Below are 23,134 nucleotides of genomic sequence, written 5' to 3' on the forward strand. Positions count from 1 at the left end.
TTTTTTTTTGGTCCAGGATCCCATCCAGGATATCACATGACATTTACTCATCATGTCTCCTTAGGCTCCTGTTGTTTTTTTTTTTGATGACCTCGACATTCTTAAAGAGTGCTTGCCAGATATTTTGCTGACCATCCCTAAAATGAGATTTTCTGATGTTTCTGTCATGGTTAGGCTGGGCTTTGAGGAGAAGGCCTCAGAAGACAGTGCCATTCTGTGCTATTATCATAACACTGATAAGCAGACATACCATCAACATGACTTATCACTGCTGATATTCATTTTCATCACCTGGCTGAGGTAATGTCTGTCAGGTTTCTCCACTGCAAAGTTACTCTCTTTTCCCCCTTTTAATACTGTACTCTTTAGAAGGAACACACTGTGCACAGCCCACACCTGAGAAGCAGAGATTTATGCTCCACATCCTTGAGGGAGAAGCATCTATAAAAATTATTTTAAATTCTTCTACACAAGAGAATTATTCACTGGGATCTGCACATGAGAGTCTTAAAACAGTCTTCACCTGATTACTAACAAGCCATGCAGCCCTAAGAAAGTCACTGAGCTTTGCTGGGTACAGTTTGTAAAGAAAATGTTTAAAAGTTTTTAAAAACATAGTTGTAATCTGTTAAACATAATACTATGTGTCAGACTTTGTTATTAGGTGCTCAGTAAATCTTTTCTCATAATCACCATAACAACCTTATGAGGAAGGTATTATTATTCTCATCTCATAGACGGGGAAATTTGAAGCTCAAGAGAGGTCAAGTAGCCTGCCCAATTCGCACATGCAATCCATCACACACTGAAAGCTAAACTAGATGCATGTACATACACACAAGTGCATACACATATATAGACAGTCATTATATATTATGAAATAACACCTTTCCATATATAATAAAGGCAGAAAAGACGTCAAAGATTCTGGTTTGTCTTTTTTTAAAGAAGGGAAGAATGGGCTAATTGGAGATTCTAATTTTGCCCCATTCGTTTTCCATCATAAAGAACATTAATAGCTTCCCTATCACCACTACCACTAGAATGGGTCGTCACCTGATTTGAGGTGTCCAGTTCTCTAGGGGTTATAGTCATTTGCATGAATAAGACTCCTTGATATATCAAGTCATGAGAATGTAAGAGGAGTGTATATTTTAAGAAGATGTGCATTTCCCAGTGAGCAGATCTTATTTCTAGGCATAAATATGTTTGTTTAAATATCCACATGTTCCATGTTACAAGACCATTATTCTTCCTCAGCAAACATGGAATGTCCAGGTTTTTACAGAACCAGATTTCCATTTAAACACTGTATCTAAAACTTGCATGACTATCAGGGCACACATATATTCCTAATGTTAACGAGGAATCTCTCCGTGCTATATACAAAGTTACAAAATGAGTCATAAGGCAGGACCTACCTAGTAAATGCTGAAGAGCATTTCACATTTCTTATTACAAAATGCACATGTTTACGGATGACCCAACTGAAAACACAAAGTCAGACTCAGGTTGCTTAAAAGAAAAAAGTATACCACATGAGACATATAAATCAGCAAATATCATTTAATATACCTAATGCCTCTCTGAACAGAGAGGGCTCTTGGTACCTAAGCGATTCCTCAAGGAGATGATTAATGCCTTATTTTCAAAATGGAACCATGGAGCTTAATTTATTCAGTGGGATTCACTTAATTTGCAAGAATCAAACAGACTTACAAGGACAAAATCATTCCTTTATGCAAGTGTGTACATAACACAAATAGAACAGTGCAGTATACATCTTGCCTGAGAGTACAAGTGTATATTTTTAAGTGGTTGAAAGCTTCAATGTAAGGCTTAACCTTAGACTTAATAAGTAATTTGACTCAATTCTCTAATACATTCTGTACCATATAACGTGTAAATGTGTGGGGTATAACAATGAATGGAAGACAGAATGGGGCTCTTTACCTCTATCTGAATTAAGAAATTTTAAAGCACCTTAGGATTGTCCTTTCCTCCTCTCATTTGAAAAGATGGGAATGAAGTCAATCTCATCTTATGTAATATTGGGAATTACTCTTAAAGTCATCTGAAGTTAACAGCTCCAGATATCACAAATATAAAAATTTTCAGTCACAATTTTATATTTTTTCAATAATACTTATTACCTGAGTAAAGCACTCTTGTAATGTCCCCCATTCTAAAATATCAGTGTTATCTCTGATAAAGATTTCTGTTTTATTTTTATTTGCCTAAGCGCTATTATGATTTTTTCCCATAGGATTTCATCTGTTACCTAATTCTCTAGCTGATTTCCCCATCCTCTAATTACTGTGAGAGCCACTCTCCCTACCACCCCAGCTTTTAGTCATTTCCCCTTTCATAATGCAACTAACTGCAGAAACCAAAACCATTTTCTCATCATTACTACTGTTTATGTCTATATCCTTCAAATTTTGACATACGTTTCTATCATCTTATTTGTCACCTTTCCTATCAAATTGCATTGCCTAGTGAGTAGCAGGACCTGTATCACACTTACTTATGAATCATCCATCTCTCCACCCATTTATTCTGGAGAGATGCAAGGAATTTACTGCAGCATAGAATGAACAAAGTTCAGGAAGAAGACTAAGTCATGATTGTAATAGAATTGCTAGATTTAGGTATGGCTAGAACACAGAGAACCACGGAGAAAATTGAGAGAGATGAAACTAGAGCAGTGAGCAAGATGCAGCTTAAGTAAGATACAGAGTTTGAACTTCATTCTGAGGGTACTTTGGGGGCCATGGGTGCCTTTTAACCAGGAGAATGGTATGATCAGGTTTTGACTTTTGTAAAGCTCTGGTTGCCCAATGTAAATGCACTGGGATAGATATTAAGATCTTGCAAAGTAATTTCATATGTATTGTGACATATAACTTCCTTAATCTCTCTCCCATATGCCTTCCTGTTGTCTTTGCTACATAAAATCCTGAAGAATTTAATCCTAGTTTTATGTTCTACAAAACTAGGTCACCCATTCACCTTCTGTTTTATAACTTACCTTTCTGTAATTCTTAAATAAAATTCTTTAAATATATTTCTTCTTTTGAATAAAAAGAATGAAATCAACTGAGGATCGTGGACTACCCCAACCTAATTTCTATCTGTAATTCACAATCAGAGCTTTCAATATCAACCTATCCACAAAAGTAGAGAAAAAAGTAAGAAAGAAAAATTGGTATGAAATAAATAAATGACAACCTCATGATAAAAATCGTTTCAGAACTGGTCTTATCGAAAGGTAAGTGCTTGGGTGGTAAAATGCGGTTACTGAAGGAAAAACTGTGGTCCAAAATAATATTTCTCCTAGGTTTCCTCTACCTGCTGATTCCATTACTATTTCTAAAGGCCTATCCATATTTACCTTGCCCTGAGAACACTTTGAAAAGTGATGGAAATTTTAACATGGTCAAGTCCCCATCATGTCCATTTCACTCCTGCTTATTTGTGTTTGGCCTCAGTCTAGATATACCTATTTTTCTTAAAAAAAAAAAAAGCTTATATTACCTTGATTATAAAAATGACACATGCTTATATTATACAATAAATACAATAGGCATAAAAGAAAAAATGCAAAAAACACCAATTCCAACATTCCATTCATTAAAAATGAATCACTGTGAATGTTTTGGAGGTACTCCTGGCAGTGGTTTTATGCATGTACTTACAAATATACAACCACCTCTCCACCTCTCCACCACCTACTCTCCCCACACAAAGTCAGGGCTTTAATATATATGTACAGCTTTTCTAAAATGAGAACAATAACAGTATCTATGTACAGAGTTGAGAGGATGAGATAAAATAACACCTTTACAGTGTCTGTTCTAGGCTTGGTACATACTAAATGCTCAAAATATTAGCTATTATTTTCTATTGCTATAATTATTCAGGTATATAAACCTGTTCACTCGAGATTTTGTAGGAATTTTCTCTTGTCAAAATATGATTTTTAACAGCTACAGTCATGGTGTCATTGACGACATGGTCATTGATCACATGGTCCTGGGCTGGAGTGTCTGCTGGTTCTGCCATTTACTGCTTGTAGGAGCTTGCGTGTGGTTTCCTCATTCAAAGCTGTGGATAACATTGCTTATCTTTCAAATTTTTTTTAATATTAGAGATCATGTATGCAAAGTATCATAGTAAATATCAAATAATAATAATATCTATTGTTTCCAATTCCTGTTGTAATACCTGCAATGAACATGTTCATATACTGCTTTTTCCTTCTTTTCAATTATTTACTTGGGAATGATTCCCAGAAGTAGGATTACTGAGTCAAAGGGTTTAAAAAATGGTTCTTTGTACTTACTGTTATGCTGTTTTCCACTAAGTTTGAACCAATATATAATGTAACAAGCAAAGCACCTCATGTATTTAAAGAATGTTCCTATACCTGTTTCATTCAAGTCCAGATCCTATGGTCATCAGTTAAGAAAGGGAAAATCTTGGATGGATTTTATTGCAGAAATTCCAAACTGCTGGGAATTGAACAACACTGCTAACTCATTTTACATTTGGGAGACCACCAGTCAGCCATGCTCAATAACAGCTTTCAGAAACATCTGGATTTAAACTTACAGTCTAAATATGACAGGTTAAGTAGTATATAGTTATAAAATAGCTTCATGCCTTGATTCTCAAAAATTCACTGAGATGTTTACAATTTTTAAATGATCGGAAAATTTTCAAACAATGTAGGCATTAAGAATCACATAAACTATACAGTACATTAGTTTGATATTATGGACTTCTGGTTGACTTGGAGTTTAGGAAGGCTCAGAGGATTTTTACAAATACTATTTTGAAGGTAAAAAAATCCTTACTAATCAATATTTTACTTAAAGGAGTACAAAGATATATGCAGTCTTCAAGTTACATTTATTGAATTTTAATGTATGTAAAAATGAAATATTTATCTTACAAGAGTAGAGAAAGGTAGTAAAACTAATGGCTTAAAAACCAAAACTTATGACATTCAACCCATATCATGAGCCTTACTGGGAGGCTAGCTTCTGGAAGGCAGAGCTCATGTCTAATGTATTACTGTAGTGTATTATCATAGTGATGGGTACCAGAGTAAGCCCTGCACATGTTTAACTTTCTCTAATACATCACCCACAAATTTAGTGGCTTGTAACAACCATTCAATTATGCTCATTAGGCTCACAGACTCTAACGGGTTGGGATTTCAGACAAGGTACAGAGAGGATGAGTTGTTCCTATTCCATGATGTCTAGGACTTTAACTCCACATATGGAGGTAACAGAGTGAGTGGGGGCTGGAATCATCTGAAGTCTCATTTACTCACATGGCTAGGGCTTGGGTTGGAATGACTCAAAAATGGGGACGTTCTAACCAGAGTACGTACACGTGGCCTTTCCACGTGGTTTGACCTCCTTACGATATGGTGGCCTTAAGGTAGTTGGAGTTCTAACATGGCAGCTCAGGGTTCCAAGCATGAGTACTGTAATGAACAAGATGGAAACTGAGCTGCCTTTTATGACTCAGACAGATTCAAAGGGAAGAGAATTCTTTATGGAATGATGTCATGTAAGACATAATACTGTTTATGACATAATATATATATATATATATATACACACACATACATACATACAATAGTATAACCATCTTTGGAAAATACAACCAACAATTACCCTCCAGAACTGTTTTCTATCCATTCAACTTACACTCTTTTCCATCTTGTTAAATTAAGAAGTTGCATTTTCTTTGCATAGTTTTTTGGTTCTAAATTTTAAAACTATGTAAAAAATTTTCAACTACATCTCCCTCAAAGATTCTGAGTGTCCACTAAGTGGACAGGTAGGACTGGTGTGTTTTTACGGTAGAAAATCACCTCTTTGCCATTGATTTCTCAATTGCCCAGTAATCAGAAAAGATTAAGCACATATTAATCTCATTTTCTACAGGGGATATTTTGTATCTGAACAGAAGAGAAATCCTCAAAATATGTGGTAAATTATTTGAAACATAAACAATTTTAAAGTATGCTTATAGAGTTTTATTTAATTATTTTAGTTGCCTTGGTATCTTTTTTGGTCATGACTTTCAAAGTTAGATACAGTGGAAGACATTTTTAAAAACTAGAATAATATATAGCGATATTTTATGCTCAGGACGATGGATTTCCACAGTAACCTTTTCCCCAGAAAACTGCACATATTTGATTTGTGAACTCAAAATACATAAGCTTTAGTCGCTTATGAAACATAATGGTCACAAAATAAAGAGTTTCCCTTTCTCTCTGACATGGAGACTTCTTAGCTCCAATATGTACTCAAGTCTCAGTTAAGAGATTTTCTGAGGGCTGAGTGTGGGATTTCCACTCCTATTGTCAACTTTAATCATTTATTTGAACCAAAGTCTCTTTAGTCCACTAGTTTATCTTGACTGTCAGTAAGAGATAATGAGTGTTTCACCTTCATGAGTGTTTAATAATTTTCTGTTCCTTTTTCTAAGCATAAACCTGGGATTGATGATTACTTGTATATAATTGAGAACTAAAATAAAATAACTTAGAATTAAAAGTACATATGGCATATGGTCATTTTCCCAGAAATACTACAAACAGGACTCTAATTCACTAGTGTTGAACTATTAAGCAATCTCCTCTATTGACAATATTTTATCCCTGCTTGGTCTTTAACTGAAATAAACACAATCTAGCACTAGGTTGTGTTTATAAGCAAAAATGTAGATAAACTAGTTTAAAATATTATTTTTATTTGTATGGTCATATCAGAGTAACCTCAACTGAGGCAGTTTGTGTAAGCAGCTCACTTATTTGGAAAAATGTAAAACCCGGAATTAATTTTTTGCCTCTGACATATTTTTAAAATTAAATAAAAATTTTTATCCAGTCAGGAGTGGTTCCAGGAAATAGTTCTCCTAAGAACAGTAGCTTTCTTACAGCAATTTTTATACATGCATGGCAAATTATTCTGATCTCCAAAGAAGGTTATTTATTCTGCATAGTCTCTAAAAACTTAGAGGAAAGTATCATTCATTTAAACTGCTTCCACATGCTCCATCATTCAAAATTTGTTTTAATTTGTGAAGGAGAAGTGAAAGAGACATGAACAATGAAGAACTTTAGAGTTAACCACTCAGAATACCTGGGTTCAAATTCTATATCTATCTCAAAGTAAATATGTAACCTTGTAAAAATTATTTGATTTCATTGGTCCTCAGTTTGCTTATCTATAAAATAGATATAATACCTACTATTTATAAAAATGTATGTGCTTATCTGTTTGGATGTTGATACTACTTAACCAAGGTAGATTTATTAACAACCTATTTGTTACTAAACACCTTTCTTAATAGAATGTCATTTTCATACTTGCTTTTGGGACAGAACATCCAATATCCATTGCCCTCTTTGCAGATAGATTGATTTATTTCATACACAAAGCAATAGCAATTTCAAAGGCAGGAAATGTGGTTATGCTGTATGGATGAGATAAATCACACCATAATCGTGTGTCGAGATAAAGTGCAATCTATATGACTAAATATGGGAGGTCACTTCCCAACTTCTATTAATAGGTATTTGCTATACCGTCAGTTTTTTTTTTTTAACATCTTTATTGGAGTATAATTGCTTTACAATGGTGTGTTAGTTTCTGCTTTATAACAAAGTGAATCCGCTATACATATACATATATCCCCATATCTCTTCCCTCTTGTGTCTCCTTCCCTCCCACCCTCCCTATCCCACCCCTCTAGGTGGTCACAAAGCACCGAGCTGATCTCCCTGTGCTATGCAGCTGCTTCCCACTAGCTGTCGATTTTACATTTGGTAGTGTATATATGTCCATGCCACTCTCTCACTTTGTCCCAGCTTACCCTTCCCCCTCCCCGTGTCAAGTCCATTCTCTAGTAGGTCTGCGTCTTTATTCCCATCCTGCCCCTAGGTTTGAGAGGAGATGAAAAGTATCAGACACAACAGACGAAAAGTGAAAAAATATGGAGAGAATGAAGAAAGAAAATCTTAAAATTGAGAAAGTTGTAATCCTTAACTTAATACTTTCCTGCGAATTGGGAAAAGGTCCTTGTTAGTCATCATTAGCACTGTAATCCTTCAGACCACTTCACTGACCAAAAAATTGCCCCCAAATAGTTTGAGCACCACAGCATGCACTTATTCCTGTATATATCCTACCAGTATCTTTGGGGCACCTACAATGTCGACATGCCACACACTGGTGATCCTTACCGCTCCTTGGAGAATTCAGGTCAAGCAAGGGGATACAAAGTGAGTTTTGTTTTCTTATTGTGTTTTTATCTGCCCCACTATGCAAAGGTGGATGATGAAAAGGTATGCCTGAATTCTATTTTGTCCTCACCCCATTCTGTCGTCTCTCCTCTTCTGCACTCCATGAAGAACAATGGACAGAGGGAAGTTAGGGTAACTTGGAGCCTTTCTACCTCATGCAATTGATATTTATCCATCATGAAGGCAGCAACCCTCAAAGCCCAGGCATCTGAGTGGTCAGGCCTCTGAGATCAGGAAACAGAGAGGAAGAGCCATCACAATTGCTTGCAAGTAGCAGTGTTTTGATCTTGAACCAAAATACCAGAAATGTTTTAATTAATTGGGACAATGATAAATAAAATAGGAAGTGAGATAAGAGGTCGTTGCCTGAGAAAACAAGGCTTTTCTTCTCATATTTACAACTCTGAATGACCCACGAAAGAAAGTACATGCAAATAATATTGTAAGTTCCAGGATGTGCTTTTCCAAGAAGGATTGCCCACAGAAAAATCCAAGAGGGAGGTCATTAAATTGAATGGACGATATTTAGAATAGGCAGCTTCACCCCATGTAAAGCAATTGTAAGCCTTTCTTTCTGTTTTAGAAGTTTTTAGATAAATAGTCAGATTCAATTAAGCTCTGTAACTTCGAGAGATGGTGCTTCTAAGGATATAGGCAGGAGGAACTGCAGAGGTGGGATTCCTTGGTCTGTTAACAGACCTGTGGGAGGGCAGAGAGAATTGGGCTATTGTGCTTCAATCAGCAGCATAACCTACACGTCACAGTCAATTTAACCACGAAGCTTTAGAATTGGAATGAGGACAAATGACTGTCTGAAGCAGAACTTGAGAAAGGGGCAACTCATTTAGTGTGAAAGAATTAAGGGTTAGACGCAAACACCACCACAGAAAAACATTTTAAATAGACTTAAGGTTTGAAGATTGATAAGAGAAGATATCATAAAAGTTGCCGTAGCTAATTCCATAGTTGGTTAAGAGCATAGGTCATAGAGCCAGACTGCTTGGGATTGGGAACTGGGCCTGTCATTGAGTCACTGGACAATGCTGGGCAAGTTACTTCCCCTCTCTGTGCCTCAGCTTTCTCATTTGCTATGTGGGAAAATTATAATATTATCTACCGAAAATATTCAATGAATTAATACATGTAAAATTCTTCCAAAGGGCCTGATAGCTGGTAAAAGTTCTCAACATTTAACTATTACTATAACCCAGAACTGCCCCCAAGGAATAACTAATATTTACTTAACATTTACTATGCAATCACACTTATGCAAAGTAATTTATGTGACTTATGCTTACTTTTTTTTTTTTTTTTTTTTTTTTTTGCGGTACGCAGGCCTCTTACTGTTGTGGCCTCTCCCATCGCGGAGCACAGGCTCCGGATGCGCAAGCTCAGCGGCCATGGGTCACGGGCCCAGCCGCTCCGCGGCATGTGGGATCCTCCCAGACCGGGGCACGAACCCGTGTCCCCTGCATCGGCAGGCGGACTCTCAACCACTGCGCCACCAGGGAAGCCCACTTATGCTTACTCTTAACAATCATCCTATAATGTACGTACTATTATTACCTCATTTTACCAGTAATGAAAATGAGGCATGGAGAAGTTATGAAACTTGCCTAAGGTCACATAGCAAGGAAGTGGTGCTGTCAAGATTCATCCAGGCAGTCTGGCTCGAGGTACAACATACTTCATCACTGTGTGGTACTGTCTTTAGACTTGACATAGGAAATAGAGGACACAGACAATGCATTTGCTTTCATGTCTGTCTATTTCAATGGGTTTAGGCTTCTCAACCACAGGGGCTATAGTGGATTTATCGCCGTCTCCCAGTACCTAGCAGACCACCTTGTACACAGTGCATATTTGATTAGATAACTGGCTAACTGACTGCCTGTCCTTTGTTAATAGCAGGTGCTTAGCTCCATGACTCATGCCTGTATCCTAAAATCCCGTGGCAGAACTCATTGCCATCTCTTATGAAGCAGTCTTCTTGACACTACTATAGTCCTGTGGGCCCTCACTGCGCCCTCCAGCCACCAATAAAGGGACAGTCTCTGGTCTCCCTGTTCATTCGCCCACCCTCTTGTCCATCCTCTTTCTAACACTTCCACTCCAAGGCCAGTACAAGGAGCATCACATAGGACTTTAATGAAGACAATACCAGAGGAAAGAAGAGGAATGAGAAGGACCCAGGCCTGGAGTAAGGTCCTCTGAGTCCTTCTGTCTGTCTAGCTGAGGACTGCCTCACCATCTCTCTTTTTTGGTTTTCAAGCCTCAGAAGTCTCCAAAGTGCAGAATGGGCAAACTGGTGTTTGAGAAAAAGCAGGGCACTGGGAAGCCAGAAAAAAAATTAGAACTTTCATTTCCAATATAATAAGCAAGTTAATAATAAATTCATATAAGGTCTGACTTTGGAGTCTTCACCCCATCAGTATATCAAATGGCTCTGCATTATTCACCTCTGAAAGAGAAAAAGTGCCACAGAGTTAATGGAACTGAAGGCATTGCCTTCATATGATTGTTCTCTTTCAGCGTATTGTCATATGTTGCAGCTGAGGTGTTTTGGGGAAAGTGGATTCAAGAATGACTTTTATCTATTCTTAACTGAATTAACTTTCACAGTCCAGACAGTGTCTTTAAAAACGCTAAATAGCCAGCATATATGAAAAAGAAAATGGCAATTCTGCTAAGTGTCACATACTAGAAATAGAAACAAAGATTAGCTGAGTACATCTAATAAGAATCTTTGAAAATTCTGAAAATACCAAAATGCCTACTTAAAATTCGTATTTCCTTTCACTATCCTTAACAATGAATTTTGTTCTTAGTGAAAATTGCAGCTTGAGATATTAAGTAATCAATGTAATTCATGTTCCTAAATTTAAATCCCATAAACTATCATGAAATTGGACAATTTAGAAAATAGATAAGTTATAACAATTTGCCACTAATTATCCAAGAATTGTCTATTATCTTAACATATTTGGGTCATGTTAAATATGGGTAGGCCTCAAACACTTTTGAGTCTAGAACAACCTGCATTTATTATTGTTTTTGAACAACCTGCAGTTTTTTCTTAAACTGCTTTGTATATGACAGATTTGGACATTCTTACATCAGCCTGCCAATAAATATTCAAATTTTCAACTGTTATGTTTCTTTCTGTCTGCCAGTAGATTGGTTTTGGCAACTTTACCGACCTAATATTTGATTATTTGAAAGTTTCACTGCAGCTACTTTGAACATATATTTCTTTGTACACGTAAGGTCCCTTGAAGGATGTCTCTGAGAAAAGGGCTGAGGAACAGGGTCATGGTGGGGCCTCACTCCAGTTCTCCTCTAGCCCCTTGATTTGCATTTAGATTACACTTTAAGCTTCTGCCTAATAACTTGTTTGGAAATTGGGTTCCACTGCTAAGAAATATTTACAGTTCATCAGCTCATTTGTTAAAAATATTAAACTTTCACTCTATTACTGACATTTAAAAGTTATTAAATATTCAATTTATTCAATAAATTATTCATTAATACTATATTAAACCTACTGCTTATTATAGCTCTGTTCTTGATATTTAAAAACTGAGTAAAATTGGAAAATAAAGAAAAGACTGGTGATATTAGTAATAAAGATACAATTCTCGCCTCTTATGTCTGTGCACTTGAGGTAAGGTAGATGTAAGGTCTTCTGGGTACAGCAAACCAAATTTTTAGCTGCAGTAAATACCCACTGCATTTTGGTCTAGTCAACTGTATAGTAATAGTGAAGATAAGAACAGTGTTAAAGTGTTTTATAAAATCTTGGAATTATCTTTAAAGGTTTAGAAATGAATTAAAATTTGGGATTTTAAAATATTTATTTTGGGACTTCTCTGGTGGTGCAGTGGTTATGAATCTGCCTGCTTATGCAGGGGACACGGGTTCGAGCCCTGGTCTAGGAAGATTGCACATGCTGCAGAGCAACTAAGCCCCTGTGCCAGAACTACTGAGCCTGCACTCTAGAGCCCGCGAGCCACAACTACTGAGCCTGCATGCCACAAATACTGAAGCCCGCATGCCTAGAGCCCGTGCTCCGCAACAAGAGAAGCCACCACAATGAGAAGCCTGTGCACCGCAACACAGAATAGCTCCCCCTCACCACAACTAGAGAAAGCCCGCGTGCAGCAACAAAGACCCAACGTTGCCATAAATAAGTAAATAAATAAATATATAAAATATTTATTTGTTCTCTGGGAATGGAAACCCTCCAATAACCTTTTTTTAAAATTGAAGTATAGCTGATTTACAATGTTGTACTAATTTCTGCTGTACACCAAAGTGACTCAGTTATACACATATATACATTCTTTTTTTTCATATTCTTTTCATTATGGTTTATCCTGGGAGACTGGATATAGTTCCCTGTGCTATACAGTAGGACCTTGCTGTTTATCCATTCTAAATGTAATAGTTTGCATCTACTAACCCCAAACTCCCAGTCCCTCCCTCTCCTTCCCCTCCCCGCTTGGCAATCACAAGTCTGTTCTCTACGTCTGTGACTCTGTTTCTGTTTTGTATATAGGTTCATTTGTGCATATTTTAGATTCCACATATAAGTGATATCACATGGTATTTGTCTTTCTCTTTCTGACTCATTTCTCTTAGCATGATCATCTCCAGTTGCATCCATGTTGCTGCAAATGGCATTACTTCGTTCTTTTTTATGGCTGAGTAGTATTCCATTGTATATATGTACCACATCTTCTTTATCCATTCATCTGTCAATGGACATTTAGATTGTTTCCATGTCTTGGCTATTATGAATAGTGCTGTTATGAACAGAGGGGTGCATGTATCTTTTTGAATTATAGCTTTGTCCAGGTATATGCCCAGGAGTGGGATTGCTGGATCATATGGTAGTTCTATTTTTAGTTTTCTGAAGAACCTCTATACGGTTTTCCACAGTGACTGCACCCATTTACATTCCCACCAACAGCGTAGGAGGGAAACCCTCCAATAATCTTTAGGTCTAGTTTTATAACTCAACGCATTCAGCTTTCATAAACAAAATAGAGACTATCTGTAAAGTGTGCACCTTCCTAATAAGTTAAACTACACATAAAACGAAACTTTAAAATATACCACCTTCCTAAATTATCATCAGCCGTTCCACAGAAATATACGGTAATTTTACCGATATGATGCCAGTGAGTTTGATGGCTTCCATGTATATATTACTAACAATTCAAGGTATTCTCACTTCATTGGCATTTTATTAATATTTCAGCTACCGAGTTACTTTAGACACAGCTTGATGCTAATTTGCATGCACTTTCAATAGTTCAACACGAACTTCAATACATGCCAATGTAGACCTGTATAAGTAAGCTGTATAATCATATAGTATATATACTTTACTACATTTATTTTGCTCTATATTCTCCAGCACTTACTGCCAAAAGAAAAAATCTGCATATGCCCAAATACATTATTGATGAAATTATTAGCTACCAGTAGGGTCGTATCTGGCTTTATATGTTTTTCGTCACTTTCTTGGTTAAATATTACCTTTTCATCTGTTTAAAGGAAGAAATCAGATCATTTGGATAGGCAACAAAGACTAAACAAGGCTGAAAACCTCTCATTTCCAATATTTCTATGTAAGAATTAGAGAAGAGTGTTTAGGTACAGAGCCTCCAAATATAAGAAAAGATGATCCACAGAGTGCTTCATTCTTTAGAAACCTCATTGATAAGGGAGGGGGCACATCTTTTGTACACTTTGTAAAGAGTTTTAAACACTAAGAGGCCCTCCTTCCCTCAGACCATGGGGCTAGAACCAAAGGGAGTTTGGAACTTCCCAACTTCATAACAAACGATAATCTTGTATTGGAACAAAAGGCAAGGCTGACTCAGAATGTTATTAGGGTTGTGCGTGTAAGCAAATGACACAATATAGCTTGTGGTATTAAAAAAAGAATAGAAGAAGACAAGGCCCAGGAAAAGGCTGTTTATGTTTCCACACAGAGACAAGGCATGCAGAATGAGAGAACAAAACCTCCTTAATTAACAAATTATAGTATAGGGGCTGATAAACCTCTGTATTTTGTAGCTGAGCATCCCACTTGTTGCTTCTCCCCTCTCATCATCTACGTAAGTGGGAACACTTGTAATATTTATATCTAAAACAAATGACAGAAGGAGGAAAGGTTTCTAAATAGACTGAATGTAAAAGGCTGAGTCAGAGTCCCATTTCTATGAAAATAGAATGCCTCTGATATTTTGTCAACCTTCTTGCTAATGCCACAATAAACAGGATGAAACAGGCACATAAAGCAGAGGACCCCCGGGCACCCAGACTCATCTAACCAGAGGCTGCTGATTTGTATTGTTATTCAGGTGCTTTTTCTTTTTTAACGTGTATCTGTTTTTGGACTGTTTCTCTGTTCACATCAAGATGGGCAGGGGGGAAAAAAAGACATGAAATTTCCCTGCCTGTACTCTAAAATGTCACCTCACAGCATGTCCCAATACCACACCAAGAAATGGCTTAGACAGGCTCTATGCCAACTGGCACGGACCTGAAGATTATTTGGCTTCTTGGAAGGTCATCTTTTTCCCACACAGCAAACCTCACAATTTACCTTGCGATGGTCTCAATGTTAATCCTGTATTCATTTTGTGATATACAACAGGGGTCAGCAAACTTTTTCTGTAAAGGGTTGCATGTCAAGTTTTAAGCTCTGTGGGCCTTCTGGTCTCTGTTGCAACTACTCAAGTCTGCCTTTATAGGAAGAAAGCAGCCATAGACAATACATAAGCAAATGGGTATGGCTCTGTTCCAATAAAACTTTATTTACAAATGGATACACAGTATATTAAGGAATGAGTGTGGTTGTATCCCAGTAAAACTTTATATACAAACATAGGTAGCAGGCACAATTTAGCCCAAGGGCCATTGTTTGCTGACCCCTGTAACAGAATATGGAAACTCAGGACTAATTAAAATTTCTCCCATTACATAGTTAGTAGGGTAATGTATAGAACATAGTTAAGTCTCATTTTGATACATATATTTAATTTTAGTCAAAATATGCCCATGGAATTCATTCATTCCTCTAGTCATTAAAAAGAAAGTATTCTTTCCAACTACGTTCCAGGCATTGTGCAAGAAAAGTAGATCTGCTATCTGCTATCAAAATAATACATAAAATAATAAATAAGAACTAGTGAACAAGACAGGCACAGTCTCTATCTCATAGCATACAGGGTCTGGGAGAATATATTATGCAAATATTTACCGAAGTCTACTATGTGTCATGCACTCTTCTAGGGGTAAGGTGTACTGCATGCAACAAGATGGACAAGGACCTCTTGTTGTGTCTACATTCTTAGTAGAGGTAGACGGAATAAATTATATGACAAACAATAAACAATAAAAGGTCACAGTGGTAAATGCCATGAAGAAATAATACATATATTATGATAGAAAATCATGTAGCAGAGTGGAGGAAAGTGGTAGGTAATGGTGCTCAGTGAAGACTTTCTGAGAAGATTTCTGAGCAAAGACCTGAATGAAGAGAAAAAGTCATTCATGCCAAGATCTGGGGCAAGAATTTTCCTAGCTAGGCAAACAGAATGTGAAGCCCCTGAGACAGCAAAGAGCTGGTCTGCTGGAGATATAACAAGAAGGCTAAAGTCATTTAAGTGCCTGGAATGAGGGAAAGGTGGTAAATGAGGAATCCAGATAGGAGTGTGGGGGCAGATCATATAGGACCTCCTGGTAAAGAATCTGGATCCTTTTCTCATGTAATGGAAAAATGTAGGGGGATTTTAAGGAAAAGAATGGTACATTCTCATTCATTTTAAATTATTGAACCAATAATTACATATGAATGAGTGCTACTAAAAGAAAGCTCAATGTGAAAGCTCACAGTCAGGAGTAAGAAAGGCTGCAATCACCCATAGAAAAGAACCTACTTGCCACGCTCCTAAAACCTGACATCCACCAATGGAGACAGTTTGCGGGAAGGCTTGCTCCTTCCTGCAGAGAAATCCAAAAGGCTGTTATAGCTCCAAATGCCAACTTCTGGGGCCCAGAAAGTCTTTATGCCTTCTTGGATCTTTCAATTCTACAATATAACGAGCAAGTAATAAAACCTAACTATTCACTGAAAAGTTAATACAGAGGCATTAACTAAAGAGCTCTACCTAGCTCGAAAATCAGGGGTTACTCTCAAATGAAGTTGGTGGAGAAATTTCTACAACTGAGTTTAAAAGACAATTATTCCTATTAACCTTTCTTGGCAATTGTCATTTTTTTCTATCTCTATGCATAAATCATATATGCATATTTTCTTCAAATTTAGTGACAAATTTTTAAAAACATACTGATCAATTGTCTGCTCATTTTACACACTCTAGAAATCCCCTCACATGTGCAAATAAAACAGAGAGTATCCTCTCTGGCTTAGTTTTGCACAGTCACCAGCCACGAAAACAATGCACAGATGAGAAGTAAGTGCTAGTTACTTAGATTCACATGTTCACATATTATTATTACAAATATATGTAAATATATGCCACTTCTGTATGCAGTAACTGTTTGCCTATGGGTCTGGAAGTATAAAATTCTTTTTCATCCCACAGGATGACCCTCAAGTAACTTAGAAGCAAACTTTAGCATCTGAAAGCAGTTGCAAGGTCCCTTAACTTGCTTTATTTTATACATGGCACCACACACTTGAACATGTGATGCTTTTATTTTTATATTATGATAACAGAGATATTATTCAGACACTTAATAAACATCTTTGGGGATATAAAGATGGATAAAGAGACTTTTGCTACGCTCTACAGACTCACAGTCTAAGTAGGCGAACAGCCCTCAAAACAAATAATGAAAATGACAACAGCCACACAACATGGAAATGCAGTGCTAACATGATACATGCAATGTGATAACACTGGAGAACTCAGCCTTTGAGGATATGTGGAGTGTGGGTACATTTCATGGAGAAACCAGCAACAACATGACTCTTAAAGAATAATTAAGAAGACAAATGAATTCATAGAAGTTTTTAAGATCCTAGACCATTGGCTAAATACAATTTGGATAATTAATACCACATATTCTAGACTCAATATCTTTTTAATTAATATTAGGACAAAAATAATTGCATGATATAGCTGAAGGGGAGAAAAATTTGTCACGCCAAATTATGAATTTTGGCATAAGGATTATTTCAGGCTGATATTTTTAAGAAACAGCAGACATAGGAAAAGCTCTAAAAACCAAGTTGAAATTAGCCTTCTATAAGATAAATTTACATTTATAAGGGAGATCTCCATTTGTAAGGGTGTCTCACTCTCTGTACCTCCAAGAGGAAGATGACTAAACCTCTAGCAACTCTATCAATGGAGAAGGCATGGACTTAAATCTTCACAACAACCATACTCTTGTTTACTATGTTTTACCTGAAAACCTGGCTCTCCCTACCCAACATCTTGTTTTGCCTTTAGCTGGAGACGGTATTTAAGGTGGAAGCTTGGGTCATTTGGGGGAGTTACTCAATTTTCCTGGGCATCTCCCATGTATCCAAGAGGTATACATGTTATTAAACTTCTGTTTGTTTTTCTCTTGTTAACATGTTTTTTATTATAGAAAAGTCTCAGCCATGAACCTAGAAGGGTAGAGAGAAAATTATTTTTCCTCCTCCACATAGTCCTTGCTTACAAGACAACTTAAAATCTACTTAGGGAAGGAAGGTGTATATCCAAAGTGTTAACACTACATAATAAAATGTAGATTGCAACACATAGACAAGGCATCCATTTATTCAATCAACAAACACTTATTATCTATCTGCTATGGATGATATACTACTCTAAGCCCTGGGGCGATGACACTGGACAAACACACATCACTGGCCTCATGGAAGTCACCTTCTATGAGTAGATATTAATATGAGTTAATATGTGTAATACAAGGGCTTTTAAAAAGATTATCATCATCATTAATATATTTCAGGTAACTGCATGCCAAATACTAATTCTCTGAAGAAAAGAATACAATATTCAAGTAGAGGATGCTGTTAGTCAAAAAATGCTGTCAATAGAAAAATTTAGCCAAGCACTTCATTAAAAGTATTTCATTTATTAAAATATTCTGGATCGTAATTCATAACTACATTTCTTACTAACAATCAATTTGTCAATTTTAGCTAGTGTGAAATGCTTATAGTAGATAGACTCTTGTTCTCTGTTACAAGGCATGTTTTTTTTTAACTCAATGTATTTATACTTTCAACCAAAAAAAGAAAAGACACCGTTTGGCAAAGGCAAAACAGACTTTCTAAGCATTCCCCCAAATTCTAATATTTTAAATCCGAATGTTTTAAATACACATATTTGTGAACTTTGGGTATATGAGAGAAAGAAAACAATAGTTCAAGAAGCACAGGGGCTTCCCTGGTGGCGCAGTAGTTGAGAGTCCGCCTGCCGATGCAGGGGACACGGGTTCGTGGCCCGGTCCGGGAAGATCCCACATGCCGCAGAGCGGCTGGGCCCGTGAGCCATGGCCGCTGAGCCTGCGCGTCCGGAGCCTGTGCTCCGCAGGGGGAGAGGCCACAACAGTGAGAGGCCCGCGTACCGCAAAAAAAAAAAAAAAAAAAAGAAGCACAGGATGTGGAGTAGACATTAAACAACAGACATTTCTGTGTAATAGAAAGGTAGAAAGGAATCACAAGAAAGTGGCGAAGACACAAAGGCCTTTGTGTTTACTGTCACTATCCCAAGATCTGGTCACTCTCTGGTAATGGGTATGGTTTGCTAATAATTCTGAAAAAAGCTATATGGTGGAAGAGAGTCAAACCTAGACATATAGCCCAGGTGTTTCACCCAATAAAAATGTGATTTTTTGAACAATTATGTATATTGCTTTTCCCTATCTGAAAAGTAAGGATAATGCTATAAACCTATCTCACATTGGTGTTAATCGACAAGTTATCATGGAAACCTGATCTCCGAGAATTAAATCCATCGCATCAAGAGACCAGTGCCATAACAGTTCCAGTACTTACAGTGACCAACACATCCTATGCCCTGCTGACCACCTTGCTTATCATCTTATTCAGTTGTAAGACCAGAAAAGTTGAGGAATGAGATTGGAGAGTATAAGTTTCATAAGGTGGCTTATAGTGACAGTCAGCGTTTTCTGAAGAATATTTAAAAGAACCCAGTTTACCAAACATCGAGGAAGGTAATAGATTAATATAAATTATCATCGATCTGCTTCTAGCATTGATAATACACATTCAGCATCAAAAGAATTCCTGATAGTGATGATATGAGCTGCATAATAATCATATGCTTTTATTAATTATTTTGTTGAATAAATGGATGAATTATTTACACTTACACTGATAGCCTCACTTTCTGCAGTGCATTGCTTCTTATCCTAACACAACTACTGGGAATCAAAATAGAAGTAGTACAAATTATAGTATTAAGCATACCAAATGGTTACAATAACAAAGATTTACATTTGAATTATCAAAATAAGTACCTTACATGAAATTTAGAACTTGAAGTATGGAAAACCTCTAATTAAGGGAAATTTATGAAAGCCTTTAGCAAGTTCTTTGCTGAATGCATTTATTTGGTTTCTTGATCCTCCAACCAATCACATTAACAATGACAAAAGACGTGCAAATTTAAACGGACAATAGTCAAGCCAAACTGCTCTGACTCATACCAACAGGGACATTTTCAGCATATATTCGGCTTGATTCATGCTAGCAAGGGTCAATATAACCAAAGAACATTTTCATAATTATGCCTGGCTATAATCTGAAAACTAACTCATAATCATTGACCAAAAACAATGCAAACAAAAATCAAATTTATTTCAAACATTAACATGTGAAGCCTGGGCATGATTTAAACCCAGCAGAATCATGTATTTACCCTGCTACTGCTTAATAACTGCATAGCAACAAAAAAAAATACGCATTACTATGTTTAAATCACCATTTTGATTGTATATTTTAAGCAAACAAAATATTACATTTTTGGTAGAATAGCTCATTGAAGACAATTTGGAACTAAATTTCCCTCTCCACCTCCCTCAATGAATCCGGACTAATTTATGATTAAATTCTCATTAAAAACTATATGGGCGGTGTATTGAGAATAGTAATAAGCTATTCAACCAAATTCACTTGTTCACGATGGAAATAAGTTCTGTGAAAGGAAAAAAATATATATTCTATTATAAACTGCTGTTGTAATTAATGCCTGAAATTTAAGCTATATTATCAAAAGACTGCAGAATTCTCCTTGCTTGCTATTATTTTGCCTATGTATTTTTTCACCTGTAATCTACAATAGAAAGATTAACTAAAATTCCAGGTTTGGAAACTCTAAAACTACTAAGTTTTAGTTAATTTGTCAAATCAAATAACAGTGATCTTAGTTCAGTCCCTAGTGGACAAAAAGTAAAATAACTATTACTGGGCATGATTCAGCAGGAGATGATCTAAGTGAGCGTGACCACACAGGAACAAAATAGAGCATCTGTCCTTTCCCTATCTTTTATCTTCTTAAAGGGTCTGTTCTGTTAACAGACTAACTTAAAGAAGACTAGACTCCTTGCGTTCCTACCCATACACACCAACTGAATTTTTAGCAAAGATCCCTGGGGGAGAAGCTTTCCACAAATGGGACATTGACATTGCCACCCTTCCAGTGATATATTTGAATACACTTGTTATCTGCTGCTTACCTGTTACACAATTAAACAGAGAGTAAAGAGGGAATGAACTGCAGAAAGTATGTTATTTCTTTATAGGCATATTTTCAACAAAAACTTTTAAATGATTTATACAGAAATAACTAAATAAAATGTTTAGTTTGATTTTTACAAATTGGGATTTAAATGCATACTCAACATTAACATTTATCTGGATACTTAGACTCCCATATTGCACTGTGTTTAACTACAATGTCCTGAGGAAAGAGGTACTTCAGGAACATACCAAAGCCTACATATTGTGTTCAGCCCAAATCTGCAGGTGCATATCTTCGGGAACAGCCACCACTGGCTCAATTTCTCCTTTCATAGTGGGTAAACAACCTCTTCCTGATGAGTTCACATTAAAATAAATCTTCCTGATTTCTTCTCAAGGACAGAAGAAATATATGACAGAAATCAGTCCTTTACTATACTACTACTTGCTGAAATTGTTACCTTTATATACTTATTCAAGTTCTCCAATCAAATATCATATTTTGTATTTACTCTCATTTCATACTAACTTTACTAGAGGTTGAAAAATAAGTATCTGGTGATGATTTTCTGTCCTAGCTGAAGAAAATTTCTTGTTGTAAAATCGATATGATCCTAAACTAGTATTGTCATTATTACTTTATTTTTTAACTTACTCAATTTTTTAAGTTGGATTTTGATAGAAAACTTAAGCTAAATTTTAAATAAGGGAAAACCAGAAATGTCATAAAATGTGCCAGTATTAGGCACACAAAACGGGGTGCCACCATACCTTCAGAGGTTTGCTCAAGCCTAAAAAACGTTTGCTCACCCGTGAAGTCACAGGGAAAGAGCCGTCTTGCATTTGCAAACACTGCCCCCCTGGAGCAAAAGGTAAACACACACATGCTCCCCTAAGGAACTCTAAGTTAGCTGCAGTGCAAGAACAGGAAAGGCTCCGTGCATTTAGAAACTGAAAGCAATCACTTACTTTTTGCAGCCACTGAGTATAATTTTCCATCACATGCTCCAGATGTTGAAGTTTCTGGGAAGAGAAATCCTGTTCCACGTGTGGAGCATCTCTCTGCAGAGCGTTTGTGTTGTACTGGTCTGTCGTACTCTCACGACAGTTCCCGTCGTGTTCTGGAAGAATGAAAGTGTAGGCACACTGCCCATGCTGAATCCGATTATATCTTCTCCCACCGTTTTCTGGACTTCGGCGCTGGTTGCTGCACCCTATGTGAGTCAGAATAGCAGCGAGGAAAGCAAAGGAAAGGAAAACTGTCATTGTACTGCCAGCACTCTCTTTCCGTGCCTCTCGCAAAACTTGCTCCTTTCTTCTGACCTTTAAACTAGTTCTTTATTTCAGGTAAAACTGCCTGTTTGTTTGACTTTTTCCCCTCTCAAAGAAAGCTTTTGTAGAAGAATCACAGAAAACTAGCCATCTGTTAGCTTTGTTCTAAAATGTTATTTTTTTTAATTTCACTGTAAATATAGTTTCCTTAGTTAAAACTTGAGATATTTATTGCATAGTAGCTGAGATTTATGGTTTCCTCAGTGTAACCGTTCAGCGTGTAGCCTGCCTGAGTCAGCTGCGTGTACATATTCTAGACCCTTTCCTCTACCCTATCTGCTGCAGATCTGCTATTTTCTCCCAGACCTCAGTGAGTTTTATTAAGGTTGCACATCCAAGCCAAGCTGGAAGCAGGCAGCCTTTCACAAGATGACTTGACAAGAATGCATGAGTGTGCCCCTATGCTAAGAATTGCTGATGGCTTGGAGCGGCTGGATCGTCTTACAAATTGGCTAGATGCGCATGACCTCGATCATGTATGGCCCTCCCGCCCCTTCCGCAGACAACTGCCTTGAGCCTTTAGGATATTCACCGCAAATCAATAGAGCAGTCCACCTTAATACACTTTTGGTGTGCATGCTGACCTACTAAAATCTAGTAAACTAACAGTATGTTTTTAAAGTCCTACTTAATTGGGGAACCCGAAGAAGAAAACTGACATAGTGTCTAGTAAAATTACTTTTTATAGTGAATGATAAATTTGT

The 23,134-nt window shown here is 36.8% G+C and overlaps 1 protein-coding gene across 2 annotated transcripts in view; it reads right to left on the minus strand.

Moving 5' to 3' along the window:
* Window positions 1–22,708, minus strand: part of ANGPT1 (angiopoietin 1) — a 255,413-nt gene extending 232,705 nt beyond the window's left edge. Inside the window, exon 1 of one of the 2 annotated variants that reach the window (XM_065895011.1) lies at window positions 22,068–22,708. In XM_065895011.1, coding sequence (XP_065751083.1) covers window positions 22,068–22,364 — 297 coding nt within the window. In that variant the 5' untranslated portion in view covers window positions 22,365–22,708. The remainder of the gene's footprint in view (window positions 1–22,067) is intronic. The other variant, XM_065895012.1, reaches the window with a different exon arrangement.
* Between the last annotated feature and the right edge of the window lie 426 nt (window positions 22,709–23,134).

This window comes from Phocoena phocoena, chromosome 17, assembly GCF_963924675.1.
Source record: "Phocoena phocoena chromosome 17, mPhoPho1.1, whole genome shotgun sequence".
NCBI lineage: Eukaryota > Metazoa > Chordata > Mammalia > Artiodactyla > Phocoenidae > Phocoena > Phocoena phocoena.